The following is a 22,435-nucleotide window of genomic DNA, read 5'->3' as shown; positions in this document are numbered from 1 at the left end:
GGGCAACACTATCATCATCTCTCCCACAATAGCCTAAAATTGACACTGCCAAACGATCCAGAGGTCTGCATGGAAATTGGACGCTTGAATCAAGTCCATAGCTACAGTCTATTAGGAGGGAGTCCCTTCACCTCCTTCAACCTTCAGGCACTACTTCATTGCCTTGATGGATAAGGGTCCGTTCCGTCCTGGCACGTACAGTATGTTTTGATGCATTGCCCACTCTATGCCAAAGAAAGGAGGGAGATATTTTTTTTAAACTACAAATTTAGATAATAAATATAAGTTTTAAGGGCATAAACTGCAGTGATGTGTCTATACCAATGGGAGGCAGCAATGCAGTAAATAGTGCCTAGTCTGCCGTAAAGAAGAAGAAGACGAAGAAGAGTAGGAAGCGAACGAAACGTGAAACAGAGGAGACAAGCAGTGCAGGCTCAGTCGATACGATTTTGAGATTTAAAACACTGAGGACCATGCTGAGGGCTTGTCTGAGAGGAGCTAATGCCACAGCTTGGGTAAGACCCGCAGCCCAACTCTCCGGAACCACAGTGAGCACCATGTTGGTATTAGCGTGTTGTCATTCAGTGACCCACAGCCTTCTTCAAGGTTCCACGGTGTTTCACAGCGACAAGGCCTAGACACACCGAACCCAGCTAACGTTAGACTAACATTAGATTAACGTTGGACCGTATAAATAACGCGACTCGAAACTGACGTTGTCATGAGGAGATAACACATTGCCAGAGCTAGCTGTTAGCTTCCAGTGACAGATGGCTAGGCGAACGGGTTGAGCTAAGTGTTTTGGGTGGGTGGAAGCGGGGTGTCTTTCACGTCTTTGAACTTATTTGTAATGTCAGCATTTGTCAGTAAAAGAGCAGACGACTATAATACCGATATGTTCAAGTCCCTCTCTGTCTGGCACTCCACTTCATAAAGCGCCTTAACATGTTGGCCTCATGGGAGGAGCAAAATCTAGGGTGACATTTCGTACAAAGTTAGCATAATTGCTGGGCTGCTCTGTGTCTGAATGGGTCAGGTTTTTGCAGCGCCGCCCCAGATTTTGTTCAGACCAGCCCTTTGAGTGTAAAATTCAATATTTTTATAGTATGAGAGGGACTCGAAAATACAGTCATTTCAATCTTTTATTAAACATTGTTAATACAGAATTATTACATTGTGACTTTTTGATAACTATTATAACACTGAATGCATTTGTGGGAGTGGGGTTTGGACACTCTTTGCATTACCTTTACAGTAAGTTTGAGTGCTGCCAATAGAGCAGAAACCCTCACAACCCATCCAGCCCACCCAGGCATGGGATAAGCACCAGTACTTGTAAAATAATGATAATAATAATGTTCACATACTATTTGTTTATATAGTGTCTTTCATAGAGGAAATACAGAAAATACTTTACAATAGAGAAATTACATTTATCAAACGCTTAACATGATCATTTCTGCCAGCGTGCAACTCTTCCTTTTGCAGAGTTTAGAAAGATGTGAGATTCCTTGCTTGTAGCAAAGAAAATATGCCTGTCTTTTCTACGAAACATCACCTCACATCCATTTTTGCTGATTATTTTTTTTCTCTGCATGACTCTCTACCTGTACCTCTTTTTCCCCATGTTAAGAAGAGCTGTGGGAGAACCCCTCTAAACAATCTGCAGCACTGTCGGCATTACACAGCAGGAGACACCAGGTAACTAACACACACACACCTGACACACACGTACATCACGTTCTATCCATTTGATAATGTAAGAAAAGGTCACATAACAATCATGTCTATCCTTTGTTCTCCTCTTCCGTACAAGTGGTACTGCTAAGGTGGTTGCTGCTGGTTTGGTGACTTTAGGTGGTGGCATTGGAGGAACGATACTTTACGCCAAATGGGACCACAAGTTCAGGGCAGCCATAGAGAACAATGTTCCATACTCTGACTGGCTGTTGGGTCTGGCTTTGGGACCTATAGCACAGGATGGGAGTCTCCCAGTCAAGAAACAGGTCAGGATTTATGCAGTCTTGTGTCAGGATGGATTCACATCACGTTTTTGCAATGTTGTAGATGTTTTCTCTTCCTCATTTGATCAGTAAAATCAATTTCTTATCAGGGCTGCATATCAGAACTCAATACAGCTCCCCTGAAATAGTTCAATCTTATTCGTCAAATCACATCACATCATGTAAATACTAGTTCTCGGTAAAGAGCTTCCCATCATTTATCCTTGGATCTTACATTTCGTGTGCATTCAGCAAGTGTACAATACTGTTCGACGGTTTGCATATTAAATAGTGTGAAGTTGCATTATTTCCTGGTTACATAACTGTTGACCAAGACTTTATTTTTCTGGACAAATGTAAAATGAATAAAAGATGAATGAGATAAACTGATTATTTGTTAGTTTACACTGTCAGGCCGCTGTTAAAATGGCTGCTGTTTCTGCTGTTTAGATGGAGATGGCCCAGACACCCTCTATGATGGAAAAAGAGGTGAAGACATCAAAAGCCAAGTCAGAGAAGAAGTTGAAGGAGGCAGCACTGAGTCCTGCCAACGGGATGAGTCTCGCACCAACACAGCCGGCACAGAGCATAGAGGGTAACTTTTCATGAGACAGTTTTTTTAGGCTACTGATGTTGTCACTCCTTTCATTTGCCCACCTGCCTACTGTATGTCAGCATACTCACACTGGAATGATTTTCGGTGTGGGTGTAGGCAACCTCAGACTACAAATTAGTGGTAAAACTTTGTCCATATTGTAAAAATTGTTAAATGTGTGGACCTTTTTGAGAGTGAGAGGGTTAAAGAACCAGGTTTTCTAAGTTAAGGTCTCAAGGTCTTTGGCAAACCCTAAAGATTGCCCCCGACGGCCAGCAATGTGAATGGTGTCTGATAGGAAAAACTACTGTGACACTGTATAAATAAATGTGTGCGTTTGAATGGGTGAATATTACTTGCACACTAAGATGCTTTGAGAAAAGGGGCTTCTTGAATTCAGTCTAGGTTTGAGGAGTATGATAATAATGTGAATCTCATGCTATAAACTTGACAGCTCACCAAATCAACTCAGTTTAAAAATCCATTTTGGCATGTTTGACAACTTTCTTCATTACCATTCTACACCAAATGAGGAATGTTATATAGAACAGTGTTACTCCTGCAGTAGAGTCCATATACTCGAGAGACAAGCATCAGTTCGGCTGTTCTGACTAGGGGGCGACCATTTAAAAAAAATTAAAGTCTGAGCGTCAAAATTTAGAATAACAAACTCCAACACAGAACTTTATTGAAATGCCTTTGAGCATACATTTAATGAATAGAGAACTTTTGAACAATATCTGAAAATATAAAGTGTAGGGAGCTCCCCGTAGCTGAAGATAGAAGTTTAATAAAATAAATAAGTAGTAAAATTTTGTATTGGAATAAGAGTTTGATCAGTATTCCCAATTCAGCAGCACCAGATTGTGGTGCAGAAGGCAGAGCTGCTACCAACGACAATTCAGCCGCGGAAGCAGAGGACTTAAGGATTTTGTACTGCGCACTGTTCACAGTAGAATATACTGTGAAAACTATCTTTCACCACAGTTTAAATAGTTATCCGTCAAATATTTTCAAGACATAAATATTTGCAGCACTTCTTGCTGCCTACCCATTTAAAAATAAAATCAGTCCAGTGTTTCTGAAAAAAAACTATAAATGACTATAGACAGACACACTATTCTTCACCAGAGCCAAAGGAGTGCATTTGAAAATAAGGGGTTATTGGCAATAAGATTTTTTTTTTTTTTAGATAATCTAAAAAAGGCCAAATAATGGCCCTCATAATGGGCCAAACCGATAGTTGATCGAATACTAGTTCTGAAACCTTAGTGAAGCTACTTTCATACATGCACTTAACTCCGGATAATCTCATCATCCGGAGGGGCTGTATGTGAGAAAGCCTTGTCATGCTCGTCGAAGACACTGATAAAGAAGTCAAGAGTGTGTGGTTATGATCTTTAAGCTAAAACTGAGATTGCCGCTGTGGAATTATTACATTAAGTCCTTCCTCTCCATGTTGCAACATGCCCTGCTTGAGCGTGCTAGATACGTGCCTGACCAAAAAATATTCTGCTACATATGACACCAAAGGCAATCCACGGAGAAAGTCTGGACCCAATAGTGAGGACCTTCTGCGAAGTTCATGCCTGAAAACAGAGCATTATGTGGCCGGCTGTGGCATGCTGAAATGTCCAAGATTCTGTACCCCAAATTGCCCCATCTCATAGAGAAAGTACTGCACATTTTCAAGTTTCAGTTTCAAGATGCTGAATGGCCTTTCATAGAAACAAGTGCTGACCATAGATGCACTGTATGAATGTGTGTGTGAATGTTAAACTGTTCTGTAAAGCACTTTGAGTGGTTATCAAGACTAGAAAAGTGCTATATAAATACAGTTAATTACTATTCTCCAGAGTTCTGTGAGAGAGAGAGAGAGAGAGAGCAAGAGAGAGCAGTGTGATACTGCAGAAATATATCAGCTGAGTAGGAAGTGCTTCATATGTTGACCAGGATAGATTTGTATTCACACAGTGGCCCCAGAAAACATACAAATGGGGTTTCAGTGATTGGATCTCTCTACGCTTTTGGATACGTGCATACTTTTGATTGGAACACCAGGGACGGATGTTGATACCAAGTCTGTTCGGGTTCTAAGCCATGATGTGTGGTCCTTGTTATTGTATATAAGTGATTTGATTTTAGCCTAGTAATAATCTCAGTGTTTTATTGGAACTCTGTTGTTTTTTGTGCCAACAGAGGTGTCACATGGTAAGCTCTTTTCTGTCATGCTATAGCCTCCCAATAGAAAGATATGCTGCTGTGTTGTTTCACTAGACCTTGTAATTGTAACAGTTTAAGGCAGGGGTGCCCGATAAGTCGATCGCGCTCTACCGGTCCATCGCAAAGGTAGTGTGGGTAGATCACATCATGCATGCACAATTGTAAAATTGGACCCTCCGGCGCTCTCAGAGCTAATTTTGACTTACCCGCCCTTAGAGCGTGGTTCCGTCTACAGCCCTGTACCCCTGCAGAAATTCAATCTCCAGCTAAGTACCCCCTCGTGTTTTTTACCACTGCCGCCACGCCCCCGCCCTGGACGGTGTTGCGACCATCGACTTCAGCAGCGATGTGTCGCTAAAAGGGCGGGGGCTGGGGGGGGCGTGGCGGATACCAACGTGAAAAAAAAAAAAAAAAAGTAGCTCACATGCCTATATAGTGTGGGTACCCCTGGTTTAAGGCATCTTACTTGGTGAATATAGCATTTTAAAATTAAGGTTCTGAAATTCCATTATTATTTCGGGAGGATTTCCCCTACATACTACTTTTTGCTGCAGTGGCCTGTCCCCCCTCCTTGCATTTTTTTTTATTCACTACGATACTCTCTAAATCCACAGATATTTTACAACATTACATAACATTACCAGTCAAACCCTGGTTACAGCCCTTTATGACTTACTTTTCGTTGTGGCTTAGATTAAGTTTCCAGCTCTCATGGCCTAACCTGTAATGAAGTGATATCTCTGGACTTGAAGCTGTTATTACAGAAAATAGATAGTGGCTTGATTTTCCTTCGTGATGAAACCAGTTAATAGTCTTTGATTCTGGGTACATAACTTTTGTTCTTCTCCACTTAAATGGATTTTTTTATTTTAATCTTCTACCTTTTGGAATTTAACAACTGAGCACAACCGCCATGTTGTTGTTTTTATATCTTTTAAATTGTACTCAAGAGCTTGTGCACCATCATATCATATCTTTCAGTTAAATATGTTTAGTGAGTGTTGTGACACAGGATCATGTACACGCAACCAACTGCCTGTGTGGTATTTGTGTCTCATCCAGAGGCTTCAGCAGAGGCAACTCATATCATCTCGGCCATCAGTGAGGTCCCATCAATCCCTGCTCCATGTGACACAGAGGTACCAGCAGTAAAAGGTAACACCTCTTCACCACTGAGTACTTTGATACCTAGCAAACTCACTCTAACTCCTTTTCAATGCATCTATATTTCTGTGTATTTCCAAGTTCTGTTCTTTAACACTGTTGATGGTAAGTATGTTTAATTACTTTAGCTCTTGATTGAATATTTTATAATAATTGTATGGTTTATTGCTGTTATTATCTGATATAAGGTGACCTTGAATTTCATGAAAGTTGCCATTAAAAATGATCAAAAGCAGAATTTCACATAATGGATATTTAAATAAATAGAAGTATTGGTATCAGTTGGCTGTTAATCAACACTGACTTACTGGCGTCTCAGTGAAAGCAGATCATTGGTGCTTTAGATATTACCTCCAAGAATGTTTGATCATAGACCCATGATCCCCATTAAATGGCCTTCCAGTTTTTGGAACCAGCATCTGCAGTTTTCTCAGTGAGTAAATTCTGTGTGTGTATTAGGGCTGCACTATATACCGAAAATCTGTCTCGCTGTCTCTCTGTCCCCCTCTCTGTCTCACTCTCTGCTGACATGTCTGACTTGCTACAGTTTAAAAGTTTATTTTCTCTCTCTCTCTCTGTTTCTTCCACACACACACACACACACACACACACACACACACACACACACACACACAATGTAATCGGACACACGTGTAAACTCAGTGGGTAACAACAAAACCATATCAACTTAGTAAATGTACAGAATGTGGAGCTGGCGTCATGCTCGGTTTGGTTTGAAGCAGTTGGCATGGCTTACAGCACGAATGATTAAGACACAAGAGGGTGTATATTACTGACAGAGCAGCTAAACCCCCCCCCAAAAAATACTCCTCACGGTTCAAACATTTATGGAAAGACTCCAAATTAATCCTGTAAGTGGATTTTTTGGAGCTGTGCATGGCTCCCTGGTATCTGCCCCTGACTTGGTGGCACCTGGACTGTGCACCTTCTCCCGGCCGTGAAACTGTTAGTGGTCTCTCCGTCCGTATCAAGGGACTGTTTATTTTTATTTAGTGCAAATCATATTGTCATTACGATATTACACAACGTTATGGCATGTTTTCCTATTATCGTGCAGCCCTAGTTTTTACCGAGCTAGAGTTGCTCTGTCCTTCTCTCACTTTCACTAATAAGCACTCATCAGTTATAAGGAACTGATCAGTATATGTAGTAACTTAGTGTCTGTTAGAATCGCTCCCACTTCTCCTGTGATGCAAGTTTCATTGTTCAGTGAGGTTTTCACAGTCACAGCCTGGACTTCTGCTTCTGTGGTCTGCACACATGCTATTTTTCCTTTGATTTTATTTAACCATTTTTGCTAAAATGCAAGTTGATTGTGAATTTCCCCTTTTTGCATGCATTAAAACAATAAATAGAAGAGTCTACTTGAATCATTATACTGTTGACATTTGTGCATAAAAGGTTGAATTTAACATTTGTACAGTGATTTAGAGGAGATTGCAAATTATCAAGATATATATCGTGTATCGCTATTTAGCCAATTTTTTTTTAATATTTGTTGTAGACCATATTTCCCAGCCCAAATTACAATACATGTATGAATGTATAACGTACAATCTTCAGCATTCCCAAATTTGAATGCAGATTAAAAGGGATTCATGCTAACAGTCATAACTATAGATGTCACGAGAACCGATACTTAATAAAATAAATAAAAAAAACACAGACGATGCCCATTTTTTGAAGCACTGTAAGCACCGTGAGCGCCGATACCAGCTGTTAGCATCGGTGCTGCGCCTCTTCTGGAGCTGCGGCGCTGATCTCTGAGCAGCTGAGACCAGAGAAACTCTGTGTTTTCACTGTTTCAACTGAACGAGCTCTTTTCTCATTGTGTGAGTCTCTGAGCATGCGAGAGCGGCGGGGGGCGGAGCCCCGGGGCCTGTGTGTGTGTCCGCTATCTGGGAGCGCGCGCACACACATACACACATAAATTCCCCCGCTCCTGCTAGTGTTAGGGGACACTAGTTGTTGCACTAGGACCATTAATTGCACTTTATTATCTAGTGTTATGCTCTATTGCACATGTTTTGTATGTCTTATGAAATTTTTCTATTTTTCAAATATTTTAATAAAGAAGTTCATGTTTCAAGTTCAAGTACATGGAATCTTCGAAAATCCTTTTTTTACCGTGGTATCGAAATTGGCATAGAGAATCGTGTTACACACAGCCTCCATGTGATAAACTTTATGCTTGAAAAGTGAAAAGAGGAAAACAGTTCTACAATTTGTCTTATGTCACATTTTGGATTGCCACTTGGTATTTTGTAAAAAAAGGTTGTACTGCTTCTAAGTGTGCATATCTTCTTCAGAGGAGTGCAAGGATTGCTATGACCAGCAGGATACCCCAGAGACAGCAGTTTACACTGACACAGAGTCACCTGCAGCATCAGAACCAATGAGAGAGCGTCCAGTGGAAGAAGTGGCCGCTATACTGGCTCAACAGGACAAGGAGGAGCAGGAAATTATTGCATGTAGGTTGCCAACAACACACACACACACACACACACACTAAAACAATTAATTATGTATAGCCGTAATTCTTTCTGGTTTTGTTTGTGGTTAATGGTCATGTGACCTTAAAAAGCACAGGTTTTGCCTTGTAGAGGTAATATCTCTGGAACACAGTAAAGAACATTTTTTTTTAATTTGGTATAAGCATTCATTTAGCCTCAAAGATTAATGGTAAATGTTTTTTCTTTAACATAAGATCAAGATCAGCTTGAGGATTTTTTTTTTTAAATGTTGGTGCCTGGAGTGGAGGTCAAAGGTCACGGGGATCTCAAGTCCCTGTAAATGTAATACATTAGAACTACAATTTCATTACATCTGGTACGATTCACTTGGACTTTCTGGTGAATAGATTTCGATCATCAAAGGTTAAAGTGGCCTCAAAAAACGTGTTTTCGGCCTCTTAAATGTGATAGCTGAAGACTGCTTGAGGGTATCCGTGCCTGCCTGCCTGTCTGTCTTAGTTACTACCTGTCTGTCTCTCTGCTTGCCTCTCTGTGTTGCAGCTGTATCAGCTAGTCTTGAATACTCAATGGCTAGCTCAGCTAAAGCAACCCTGCAAGCCATTGGAGCTCAGGAGGCCGCCCTACAGACCATCACACAGCACACACACAAACTGAAGGAGGCTATGGAAGCAGAGGTAAATGTAACACAGCATTTGTTTAAACAGTGGTCTAAACACGCCATATCTCTGGGATGAATGTCCGAAAGAGCCCATGTTAGAATTAAGGAGATTACTTTGTGGATTCACACAGTGGGTGTTTTTAAATACACCACCAACACAAAACTGTCAACAAAAAGTAAAATAATTAAAATATCAAAAAATGAAAAAGACTAGCCTACTACTACTAGTCTACATTAAACCTCCTTAAATGTATTAGTTAGCTGTCATGCGTTGAAGTAGATGTTTTATCGAAAACAAGGTCGGAATGCAAATGTGGCAGTATTCTGAGGCAAAGAAATACTTTGGACTATGAAACTTTTCAGAAATTTAACATGCATAATTAAAGAGAAAATGTGGAAAGTGTGGTATTGACACCAACTTATGTTTTGCAGTTAGAGTGATTACAGTTCTCTTTAAATCCAGGTTCCACCTCAGGAGAAGTCAGCCCAGTGGAAGGATCTAGAAGCTGCTCTTGCTGATAGAACTTGTGCTGTGAATGATGCTGGAACTGCTCTGTTGAAAGCCAAGTAAGAAATATCTAAACTTGTACATATACACATGTATGAACATATACATGTGTACACATGTATACACATGTACACACATGTATACATAGATAATGTAAAAAGGACTGAGTCAGACTAATGCTAATACCTTCTGATGTAGCTGAGGGGGTTTTATATTTCACATGAGGTAGGATTTAAGATAAGATAATCCTTTTTTAGTCACAGAGTGGGGACATTTGCAACATTACAGCAGGAGGGTAGTCACAGACATACACTACCGTTCAAAGGTTTGGGGTCACCAAGACAATTTCATGTTTTCCATGTTTCACACATTTATTTATCGAATGAGTTGCAAAATGAATAGAAAATTTAGTCAAGACATTGACTAGGTTATAAATAATGATTTTTATTTGAAATATTAATTTTGTTCTTCAAACTTTGCTTTCGTCAAAGAATGCTCCATTTGCAGCAATTACAGCATTGCAGACCTTTGGCATTCTAGCTGTTCATTTGTTGAGATAATCTGTAGAAATTTCACCCCATGCTTCCTGAAGCCCCTCCCACCAGTTGGATTGGCTTGATGGGCACTTCTTGCGTACCATAGGGTCAAGCTGCTCCCATAACAGCTCAATGGGGTTGAGATCTGGTGACTGTGCTGGCCACTCCATTACAGACGGCATACACGCTGCCTGCTTCTTTCCTAAATAGTTCTTGCATAATGTGGAGGTGTGCTTTGGGTCATTGTCCTGTTGTAGGAGGAAATTGGCTCCAGTCAAGCGCTGTCCACAGGGTATGGCATGGGGTTGAAAAATGGAGTTATATGCTTCCTTATTTAAAATCCCTTTTACCTTGTACTAATCTCCCACTTTACCATCACCAAAGCAGCCCCAGACCACCATATGACCTCCACCATGCTGGACAGATGGTGTCAGGACTCTTCCAGCATCTTTTCCCCTATTCTGCGTCTCACAAATGTTGATTCGTTTGTCCATAACTCTTTATTCCCATCTTCCTCTGTTCAATGTCTGTTCTTTTGCCAATATCAATCTTTTCTTTTTATTGGCCAGTCTCAGATATGGCTTTTTCTTTGACACTCTGCCTAGAAGGCCAGAATCCCGGAGTCGCCTCTTCACTGTAGAAGTTGACACTAGTGTTTTGCGGGTACCATTTAAAGAAGCTGCCAGTTGAAGACCTGTGAGGTGTCTATTTTTCTCAAACTGGAGACTCTAATATACTTGTCTTCTTGCTGAGTTGTGCACCGGGGCCTCACACTTCTCTTTCTACTCTGTTTACAGCCATTTGTGCTGTTGTCTGAAGGGAGAAGTTCTCACCGTTGTAGAAAATGTTCAGTTTCTTTGCAATTTCTCGCATGGAATAGCCTAACTTCTAAGAACAAGAATAGACTGGGGAGTTTCACAGGAAAGTTCTCTTTTTCTGGCCATTTTAAGAGAATAATGGAACCCACAAATGTGATGCTCCAGATACTCAACTAGCTCAAAGGAAGGCCAGTTTTATAGCTTCTTTCACCAGCTAAACAGTTTTCAGCTGTGCTAACATAATTGCACAAGGGTTTCAAAGGTTTTCTAATCATCCATTAGTCCTCTAAGGCAATTAGCCAACACAAAGTACCATTAGAACACTGGAGTGATAGTTGCTGCAAATGAGCCTCTATACACCTTTGTAGATATTTCATTAAAAACCAGATGTTTCCTACTAGAATAGTCATTTACCACATTACCAATGTATAGAGTGTATTTCTGATGAATTTAATGTTATCTTCATTGAAAAAAACAGTGCTTTTCTTTGAAAAATGAGGACATTTCTAAGTGAACCCGAACTTTTGAACGGTATTATATTAATAATAAGTAGCATACACTTATAAATGTAATGAGATATAAAAAATATAAATGGAATAAACAATTATATATACAGCATAAACGGAATATGTACAGCAAAAATGAACCAGCTGCTAATGGACAGCTACCCAAACAGAGAGGTTAAACTAGGCCAATACTGATCAAGAACGATCAGTATTGGTCCTTCCAACTACCAACCAATAACCTGTCTCTGCACAACATTAAAGTAAGTCAGGCAGCATAGCGGCTAAGATAAGTTGGCACATAGCAATAAGTTGTAAGGCCTAATGCAGTATATACCAAGGAGAGAGCTCTGTCCTTGCTGCTGTTCTGCGAATCCCTGAAACCCCCAGCAAGATCATCAGCGCCGTGCAGCGATCGTTTCGGCGTCGAGTCTATTTTTTCCGCTTGACGGGAGCGTATCGCGACAGGAAACACACTGAAAAATGATTTTAAACGATATAGATTACATATTTTGTGATATAAATGATCAAATATGCATCCCATACTTTGAATTCCCCTTCTGTTTTCCTGGAGTTTTAATTTTACCACTTTGACATTTATTATTAAATGTCCCCCTCTGCCCATCCACTACAGCCACACAAGCAATGATACAGATAAAAAGAGAGGGGGGGGGGGCTACGTATTCTCCACATAGGCTTGAGTTGAGAATACGTAATTTACCCTCGACACCCGACATTTAACGGAGCAAACAGCGGAGCAGTTCTTCAACATGGATGACATTAAATTAATAATTGAAGTGGAGAAGTAACTTGAGTTGTATGATTCTCAGCACATGTTTTATAAAGACACCACCAAAAAAGACACATGATGGGACGCTGTTACAGTTAATGTTGGAGCAACAAGTAAGTATATGCCTGAAAAAAATGATTAAATGCCGTTTTTACTGCAGGCTAATAACAGCAGAAGTCTGTGATATTATTAGTAAGGCGCGGCGCTTCGGCGTCGCTACCGCGTCTGGTGCGATCAGCCAAGCGCCGGCTGTTTCCTGAAGTTGATGACCAACTCCTATGTCTGGAGGTGTTGAGTTCTAGGTTAATAATGGAGCACCATTCAGACAGTTTGCAGACTTCTTCCCTGTAGTCAGACTCATCACTGCTGTGTAATACTCCAACCACAGTACTATCATCTGCAAACTTGATGATGTAGAGCATCATCATTTGTGGAAGATTTTTCCATCTACTTGTGAGTTAGTTCACACCCAGATTGAGCAGCACCTCCCCATTCTGTTGAGGATGATTCTGTGGAATGTAGATCTGAAATCCACTAATATCCTCATGTATTTTCCTTGGTGCTCCAGATTAGTCTATGTAGTTTCAAGAGCAGTTTCTGTGTTGTCTTCTGTTGATCTCTTGGATCTATAGGCAAATTGATGTTGGTCAAGAGTGTGTTTAAGTTATTTATTGCCAGACCTAAATAATGTATTTCCCTCAACATATCCCAGCATGATATAAGATATTATTTGTCTGCCATCAGAGAATTACCAATCACAGTACATTTTGTAAGAATTGGGTAAGACCATGGCCCCTAGATTGCGCCTTAATTCAATCTATGGCGTTAGGCTAACAGAGCTGCACATGCACTCAGACAAAAGGGTGTAAAAAAGTGTCATTATGAAGCTGTGGCAGGACAGAGTCTAGCTCAGGGTTGTCTAAACTACGGCCCGCGGGCCATCTGCGGCCCGCCATCCATTTTAAATTGGCCCGCCTCCAAAAAATTAAAAATTAAAAAAGAAAACGTACTTATAGCACTTTGCAGTTTTGCTCCATTTTTGAAGAAATGGTACTTTCTTGATTCTTGTTGTTCTGTGTTTGTACCCTCGGGTACCCTTGAATAGACTTATTATAAGTCGCTTTGGATAAAAGCGTCAGCTAAATGAAATGTAATGTAATGGACACTGTATTCTTCTTCTCAGTTTAGGTGGCGCCCAACTAACCCCTGACCTGCCAGCTGTCTCTCAGAACGCCGCCATGCCCCCCCGCCCTGAGCGACGCGATTGAGGCGCACTGTCAACAGTTTGCTCCAGGGAAGGGGGGCGTGGCGGCGGCGTGAGTAGTCAAGACCTTCGTATTTTTTTCTGTATGTGGCCCTCGGGATAAAAAGTTTGGACAACCCTGGTCTGGATTATCAATGGGGAAAAACAAAATGTAGACTATATACCATTGGTATTCAATTAAAATATAGAGCCCATACAGAGAAAAGTTTCTCAAGCATAGGTCCAGAAAAATTTAATTCTAACTAGTGTCATGATTCAGTGCGATAGTAATTGAAATATTAGGTCAGATAGATAGATATCAACGGCTGTGTAGTCAGAAACTAATCAAAGAAGACGGAGCAATGCAACAATATTTTAATATATGAAATTTGACTGTAACCATTTTGTACATTTTTTTTAATTAAGTTTTTATTCTTTTCTTAAAGAATCTGTTTTCACTGTCTACTTTGCTCTTTTTAGAATACACAAGAAGAAATTACCTTTCTTGCTCCTGTCTTTTCTTCTTTCTCATGTGTGTCTGGTACTGTCTGGTTGGAATGTTCATCAGAATTCATATGTCGAGGTTCCCTGGCCACTAAACTATTGTTGTTAAGTTCTTTAAAAAAAATGTTTTATTGTCAACATAATAAAGCCGATTCATGTTGGATCTTACATATTTGCTTCTAAAACCATCCTCTTCCTCTCCCAAACCTTCCCATATCTCTCTCTTTGTAGTGAAGCTTTGGACAGTCTCAAGTCTGTGATTGACAAGTCTAAAGGGCTGAAGGTCACTGCTGTTCGCCCACTGGTTCTAGCAGCTGAGGAGAATCTCCACAAAATGATGGTTGACTTGGATAAGGTGGTCACAAAGGTAATAACTTATGGACATTATGAACAAGCACATTAAAAAATGTAAATGGTTAAAACAATTGGGAAAGGGGTATACTCTCTAATAATTATGAAATATATGGAATGTGCGTGTGTGTGTGTGTGTGTGTGTGCATGTGCATGTGTGTTCATGTTTGCAGGTGCAGTCTTCAGAGTCAGAAGCCAAGATTGTCTCCCAGTACAGTGAATTGGTAAATGAAGCCAAACATCAATTTCAGAGGGAAGTGAGCAGCCTTACTCCAGAGATCCACGCCAACTGGAAGGGACTCAGTGAGACCACACACACACTTTTATATTTTGGGTGAAACTGCTCCGTATGGTGTTAGATTTATGTCAGAAGTTTTGACCACAAAAACTCAGAACTTATAGCACACTCTTACAAGTATAGCCAACTGCAGCCTTGCAGATTCTACAAATCATGCCAAAATTCACAAAACAAGACTGAGAGCAAGGAAAAAATGATGCAATTTTGTTTCACATTAGTTGAAGTTACATTACTGTAAAATACACTTTAATATTTTATAGGTACCATAAATGCAAAAAGGTACCATGTTTGCCAAGTTCACAAATCTCTGCAATGCCGTTGTTTACGTAGAAGTAACTGTTGTTAGCAGCCAAATCAGTAATACATCTAACAACATAAGTAATATATAGCTTTTATTATATGAACATAAAAGATACATTATTTTTTCCATCTTCGTCTCTGAGCCAAGATACTGTAAGTGTCGTCATGTTTGGGTCACAGCTTAGATGTGACTCTATGGGGCTTGTCTTGTAAGGGTCGTAGCTAGTTGTGGCTTCAAGGCTGCAGTGATGCTCTTATTCTCTCTTCTAGTGGATATGCTTGGAGCACGTGTATTGATTACATGAAGGGACATATTCGCAAAATAAATGTTTGTCTTTGTGTGGAAGCTGGGAAACTGTCAGCAGATGACTTGAATGCCCTGATCGCCCATGCACACCGTCGTATTGATCAGCTGAATCGGGAGCTGGCAGAACAGAGAGTCAGAGAGCAGATCCACATTGATACGGCACTGGAGCAGCAGAAGTTGGAGGACCAGAAAGCCCTTGAGAAAGCCGTCAACACCACCCTGCAGCATGTCAAGGAGGAGGCCCGGCTGGAGCAGGAGCAAAAGGTAAGGAAGAGGGAGAAAGTGGTTCAGTGAATTTCATCTACCTAGCAGGATTTATTTGTTCTATGATACATACACAGAGCATACGTCAGAGAAATCCCAATTCTACTCAGTGCTGTTTCTTTTATTAAAAAAATCACTGCTGTGGCCACCAAACAGTCTGTCTTTCTTTACCTCACCTTTATTTCACACAGGTTTTAGGGTGAACTGTGACATGCAAAGGGAACATTGTCTATTTTTGCGTACACTGTTTCCGGCCTTTGTGTGCGCACGAACATCTATATGAATCTTACAGACTTATTATAAATGAGACCCTAGCGCTGTACCAATAAGAGTGTTTGTTTGTATGTGTGTGTATAGCTGTGTGAGTTAAGGGAAGTGATGGAGGCAGAGATGAGGACCCAGCTCCGGAGGCAGGCAGCTGCTCATACAGACCATGTCCAGGATGTCCTCAAAGTCCAGGAGCAGGAAATGAGAGCTGAAGCTGACCAGGTTTCCACTCTACCGTTAAATTACATTCAAACATCACAGCATACAGATGTGTTAAGTTTCTGTTCTTTTTAATCAGTGGATGTGGGGTATTTTAAACTGTAAGGTATAGAAAATGGTTTGTCATATCATGCCAAGGTTCTTCGTAGCCAGGAAAGCTAGGTAGATTTAGCCCACTTATAACCTAGTTATACTTATAACCTTGTTGTGGTGTCTGACGGCCTTTATAGCTGCATGTGTTCTTCAAATCTTTGCTGTGGATTGTGTTCAGGTCCTCAGCAGTAAGATGCTAGAACAGGATACCCGTTACCGTCATTTGAGCCAGGAACAGCTTGATAACTTCACTCTGGATATGAACACTGCCTATGCAAGACTGAAGGGGATGGATGAGGCCATAGACAGTAAGTTGCACATAAGCACATATACGTTACTGCATAAATGCAAAGCATATGGGATATACTATTTTGGAAAGAACAATATTAGGATTAACTCTAGCCGTTGACTGCCATTGAGTGGTGACAACATGCTGGTGAAAACCTTTTATGTACCTGCAAGTGATATGCAATGCAGTTAGCTCACATGGGAGAACTTCTCCTTCACTCTAGTCTGTGTACATGTCACTTTAGTTTTGCACATTAGAGCGAATTAGGGATGCAACTAACGATAATTTTGATAATTGATCAATCTGTTGATTCTTTTTTCTTTTTAATCGATTAATAATTAGATAAAAAGACAAAAGCTACATTTATCCCCTTCCAGCAGGTCATTCGGAAAGTATTTTTTTCTTTTTGTACAATGCTATTTCTATATGACATCTGCAATTTTGACACTAAATCCAGTTTCAGGTACCTACAGTTTAATTCTGATTAGTCATCATCCAAGTTCAAGAAGAATTAATTTCACCTAAATTCAAGATACCTTAAAATAAGTTTGAATTATTCTGTATGTTGATGGACATATCATGAACTTGGATTATAAATACTCAAAATTAAATTGTATATATCTGAAACTTGAATGAAAGATTGTAATATAATATAATTAGTAATAATAGTATTTAAACTGAATAGTAGATATATATTATGAAGCAACACGCACATGACTGACAAGTAGTTTGAATTACTTTGTAATTGCAGATGTTAAGAATTAGAGTTTTGAGTAGTTAAAAAATAATCAAAGATATTGTTTTGAGTAGTTAGAATGACTTTTTATCATACTTATCACAGTTGAAGTATGACTTGTCAAAATTATATCACTGATATCTGAAAAGTTAATTGTGGATGATTACCCTAACCCTAACACTTGTTCTGCTGAACATGTCTGAGACAGAGCTGTATATGTAACTGGTGCTGTTTCACACTCACAGCAGACCAGGTGCACTGGCACCACCATAAGTAAAACGGTTTCTGACAATTTTAACGACCTGCCTCCACCTCAGGATATGCTGCCACAGTCAGAGCCTTGTGTTATACCACACCCGACCAATCGATTACTAAATTAGTTGCCATCTTATTTTATAATTGATGAATCGATTCGTTGTTGCAGCCCTGCGGTGAATTGTGTGTGCATGCAGGTGTACCTTAAGGTAATTAACATTTAGCTTTGAAGTTTGGATTCCTCACAACTATTTAATCGCTGGAAACCAACAACCATCAAGTAGTGCATCGATATTTTGTATGGTAAATGTATTTATGTAACACCTTTCTAGTCTTGACGACCACTTAAATGTTGAATGTGTAGAATTTAGTGAGATTTAGTGTTGAAGCTTCATTTTGCAGCCAAATACCCCTTACTTTAATCAGGGTTCACACCGGGTGCGCATGTTATTCAATTGGGCTGTTCACATCGGCTGTGAAGCACTGCGCACGCCGAGGAAGGCAGCGATGGTTTCGGATCTGGTCTTTTTTTTCACTCGCCATGAGTGTATTGTGCCAGATAACACGCAGTATATCGATTTTAAACAATATGAATGACAAATTATATATGATATAAATGATCAAATATGCATCGCCGATTTTCCTGCTGTTCTCCTGGAGTTTCATTTTCCCAGAATTTCCCCCCCACATGATGAAATTACCTCATCTGCCCATCCACTACAAGCACACAAGCAGACAGACAGAGAGAGAAAGAAAGAGAGGGGTAAATGATGAAGACCATCATCACATACTCCTACATTGAACGGAGCATACAACAACCATTAGAGAAAGCAGATTCACGGGCTGACCGGCAGCGAGAAATGCGCGTCGGTCAATTCTCGCTGCGCGCAATAATTGATGCTGCTCTTCACTTCGAGGCACTTCTGCTGTGTGGACCCGGCATTCCCCTCCCCTTTCAAACATGAAAACGAATATGCGGAATAGGGATGGGCGTTCGATAAAATAGTCTTCATCGATCGTCGGGAGAATTAATGACGAATATTCGATTAATCATTCATATTTTCAAGTCCAAAAATTCACTATTTAGAGGCTATATTAAAATGAAGTGAAAAAACAAAGCGTGTTTCCTCATTGAGATCTATATTACATGATGAACAAAATATGCGCTGCCGTAATCTTAAGCAGCGGAGCCGACAGCTAGAAGACAGTGCTACTAGTTTTTGCCAGATGTAACTCAAAACTATCAAACAAGGCACAGAGTCGAGAAAGCTTCATAAAAATAACCCGTAACTCACATTCAACTTCAGCACCAGCCTACGGGTTTTTGTTGCGAAAGATGAGCATGTTAACATGCCCTTGGGTCAGACGTGAATGCAGCCTGGTGACCATCAGTCCAGCCGTAGAAAAAACTCGCTCTGAGGGGACTGACGTCCCTGTGATACACAGGTAGCTCCGTGTTAACTTGGCTAGCCTTGCCGCGGCTCCGGTGTTTCCCTTGTCCGTGTCAGACAACGCGCAGGCTCCTCGTCTCCCCAGTCTCGGGGATGGCTTTGCAGTATTGGCAGTGAACCAAATCATTTTTAACTTAAAATGGTCCCACGCTACACTTCGCCATGACCTCTTCATGTTTACTTGGGAAATGGAAATACACGGTAACTCGCAGCCAGTCGCAGGTAACTGAGTTTTTTTCACTGCCCCCCGTGGTCAAATGTGTAATTAGCGAATTTCTCGATGAAAAAATAATTTCATAATGATCAATTAATCGATCGTCGATTTAATTATGCCCATCCCTAATGCGGAATTCCTCAGTTGTTATACGGCTTTTAGAGGTGTTTAGTTTCTCCATTTTGTACTACTGGAAAAAACAATATTGTGAGGTGAGGGGTATTCATCTGCAGCATGCTGCTTTACCACTGAATCCTACAAACTGAACCTTTAATATAATTCTTCAACTTCAACAGCCGGGGCTTAGTGTACGAGTGTTTACTGCTCATCGGAGTCAGTGGAGTGGACCAGCTAAATGTTAGATTTTTTAGGCTCATGTGCACATGTGTATTTATGAATTGCTTTGTGGGCTGGAGCAAGCTATATTGTTCCCCACCGTTGCTAGAGAGAGGAACAAGTTAGAACTTGGTGACTATGTAGAGAGAAAAACTCTCGCAAAACTCGCTAAACATCTTCCTGTCTTTTGAATGAAGGCCATGTGGTAGCAGAGGAGGAGGCCCGTAAAGCTCACCAGCTCTGGCTCTCTGTGGAGGCACTCTGCTACACTCTAAAGACTGCTGATGCTGAATTGCCCACTGCTCCTCTGGATGGGGCTGCCCAGGTCGTACGAAACAGCTGCCATGACAATGAGTTTGCCTTGGCATTGGCATCAGCTCTTCCAGAAGAATCCCTTAATCGAGGTGTTTACAGTGAGTCTGCTCTCCGCGCCCGTTTCAACACCTTGCGATCACTGGCCCGCCAGGTCGCACTCATTGATGAATCTCATAACTCCTTGTACCACTATTTCTTGTCCTACCTTCAAGCTGCACTCCTGTTTGAGGCTAAACAGGAAGCGCCGCCTGCCCAGCTGAGTAGTGAGAATTTAGATTCTTTCAAGCTTTTGTCATATGCAAGTTACTGCTTAGAACATGGAGATCTTGAGTTGGCAGCTAAACTGGTGAACCAGTTGAGAGGTGAGGCTAGGAGAGTGGTGGAGGACTGGCTGACTGAAGCCAGACTTACACTGGAAACCAGGCAGGTTATCAGTTTGCTCTCTGCGTATGCAAATGCTGTAGGGTTAGGAACCACCCAGTCTCCATAGCCTGCCACTCTTACTGAAGCTTTCAATCTTTAAAGATTTCACTAAAACTGTCTTTAGAGGATAAAGTAATTGCCCACTGTTGACTTGAGAGATATTCAGTGGCGTATTCCTTTAATCGACGGATGTTAAATTACAGCATGGGTTTATTGGTTTAAAGCACTAAGTAACTATGGATGATTTATTGTGTTATATAATTGCTACACCCTCTTAGTCAAATAGACTTGCCGGTTCAGGCCCACAGTTATATATTTCTGGATAGTTGTTTTGTGTCTCATGAAACGTAATTTGGATTAAAGAATGTGTCCAGCTGCATTTCTTTTCTCACCCCTGCAAATGTTACAATAAATCTTGATGAAGAGTTGTTTCATTTCTTCATTCCTCTCAATCAGTTTATCTATCATTGTCTGCAGTCAGTAAATCCTAGTGCATACATTAATATACAAACAATAATATCACACCTGTAAAAACCGACAACACAGAATATACTATGAATATTTTAAGGATTTGGTTTGGAGTTTAATTTAGATGAGGTTACTAACTGATTCTAATTTTGAAGAGTAACTTAACCCTCTGTGAAAAGATTGTCTTTTCTGACATAGGGTTAGGCTTAAAACAACTTAACATATGTGATGGTGAAATATTTATTTGTAAGGAATTTGTAATTGTAGAAAATGGACATAAGTAAATTAAGTCAGAGAGAAAACTGTTTCACCAGAGGTCACAGATAGGTACAGTCACTGCTGTCTTGCTGTAATTTTTGGTGATTATGTGGAAAGTTGACCTTGTAATGGAATTTATGGTGTCCTGTTTGATTTCTGCTTACTTGAGTGAGAAATTACAGGGCACTGCCATAAAGTTGATTAACGCCTTGTAAGTGCATAACAATAATTAAATCATTGTCACAGCAGCAGACCTTCTCAATACTTTGGTTATCTTCTTCGAACCAAATAACATCACCAGAAAACTCCTCACAGAGAGAGAGACTTGGTCAATCTATGCCAGACTCTTGATGACAGTCTGTATTAAACACTCTGATTCATAGAATTATTGTCTTACTTTCAGTCCCAGTGTAAGCGCTCTCCTTATACTTCTTGCCATACACAGAAAGAAATACATTTGACTTTTCATCTGATGTCAGTCAATTAAGAAAAGTCTTTGCAGTGACTGTGTTGCATCATCTGCTGTTATGATATTAACGTGTATGAGTTCTATGTTAGCATAATAAGTCAAATTTATTGTCAATTCTGTTAAATGTACTGGACATAGACGGGATGGAAATGCTGGGCTAGGCACGTGTTATAGATGCCTAGTAGAGAAGGGAATGAGGCACCAGTGATCATCTCAGCAGAGTTCATGGTGTGTTTGAGGCCCTCTGTGGTTTACGGCTGTGCAGCTCCCAACCACATAGTGATGCAGCTATGTATGTCTGTATTATCTTGATGGTGCCTCGAAGGTGTAAATGACTGGTGATGGAGCTCTTGCTGTCTTCAGCTTAAGGAGGAAGTAAAGGCATGCTCTTTTGTTTATATGTGTACATGTAAAAAAAAAAAAAGTGTTTCAAGTTAAAGTTGAGGGGCACAGTATTATTCATTGCCTGTATCATTGTTAGGAAGCAGCACCTACAAACCGCCAATAGGTGTCAGTGTCGCTCCATGAGCAGTGTATATGTAGGACGCGTCACACAGAAGTCTCATGTGAACGAGACAGATAATGAGATCATCTGTGAACCAGATGAAAGCAGACAACACTGTGCTGCTATTTTCAAAATTAAGTAAAATTTTTGCATTTTTCAGAAAACTTAATTAAATGTTTAGCACCAGACTGAGCCTGTGTAACATCATTCTGTGCACTGCTACATATTTTGGCAGGCAAGCCCAGAGGGTTGTGATACATCCTGAAGAGATGAACCTGGATCAGCATTAAGAGAAAGGGGAACAGAGAAAAATAGCAATAGAGTATAGAAAGTGACAGTGCAAATTAAGTGGTTTCTGGGACGTATGGTGTCAGGTGAGGGCTACATTATGGACGTGATTCAAGTGTCCCTAGTTCAAGCATTAAAAGAGAGGGTGCCCACTACAGTTGGAGATTTAAGAAAAATGCTTGGGTTTCTCTACTACAGAGCTTACACCAAACTTTTACAGAACAGCAAAGCCGCTTTACCAGCTGCTCACAACATCTCCTGGGCAAACCCCTCATCCAAATTCCCAAAA

The 22,435-nt window shown here is 40.5% G+C and overlaps 1 protein-coding gene across 2 annotated transcripts; it reads left to right on the top strand.

Moving 5' to 3' along the window:
* The first annotated feature begins 366 nt into the window (after positions 1-366).
* Positions 367-20,586, top strand: immt (inner membrane protein, mitochondrial (mitofilin)). 2 transcript variants are annotated; one of them, XM_062393399.1, is made up of 14 exons: positions 367-515; positions 1,637-1,701; positions 1,817-2,006; positions 2,454-2,598; positions 5,884-5,976; positions 8,316-8,477; positions 9,021-9,154; positions 9,602-9,705; positions 14,272-14,407; positions 14,565-14,694; positions 15,337-15,560; positions 15,918-16,049; positions 16,318-16,447; positions 19,618-20,586. In XM_062393399.1, exons 1-14 carry the CDS (start codon positions 474-476, stop codon positions 20,223-20,225), a joined length of 2,295 nt encoding a protein of 764 aa, XP_062249383.1. In that variant the 5' UTR covers positions 367-473; the 3' UTR covers positions 20,226-20,586. The 2 variants fall into 2 exon arrangements, with proteins under 2 accessions (XP_062249383.1, XP_062249382.1); XM_062393398.1 differs by having other exon boundaries at positions 1,634-1,701.
* The last annotated feature ends 1,849 nt before the right edge of the window (positions 20,587-22,435 follow it).

Source organism: Platichthys flesus, chromosome 8 (assembly GCF_949316205.1).
Source record: "Platichthys flesus chromosome 8, fPlaFle2.1, whole genome shotgun sequence".
NCBI classification, from domain to species: Eukaryota; Metazoa; Chordata; class Actinopteri; order Pleuronectiformes; family Pleuronectidae; genus Platichthys; species Platichthys flesus.
The sequence above is the reverse complement of the archived record's forward strand: the minus strand, read 5'-3'. Positions and strand labels throughout refer to the sequence as shown.

Bases quoted from the DNA above. Each gene is read 5' to 3' on its own strand.
- immt (XM_062393398.1), top strand. From the start codon at position 474: ATGCTGAGGGCTTGTCTGAGAGGAGCTAATGCCACAGCTTGG. The intron at 8,478-9,020 runs GTAGGTTGCCAA...TCTGTGTTGCAG, and splicing joins GGAGCAGGAAATTATTGCAT to CTGTATCAGCTAGTCTTGAA. The intron at 16,050-16,317 runs GTTTCCACTCTA...GATTGTGTTCAG, and splicing joins TGAGAGCTGAAGCTGACCAG to GTCCTCAGCAGTAAGATGCT.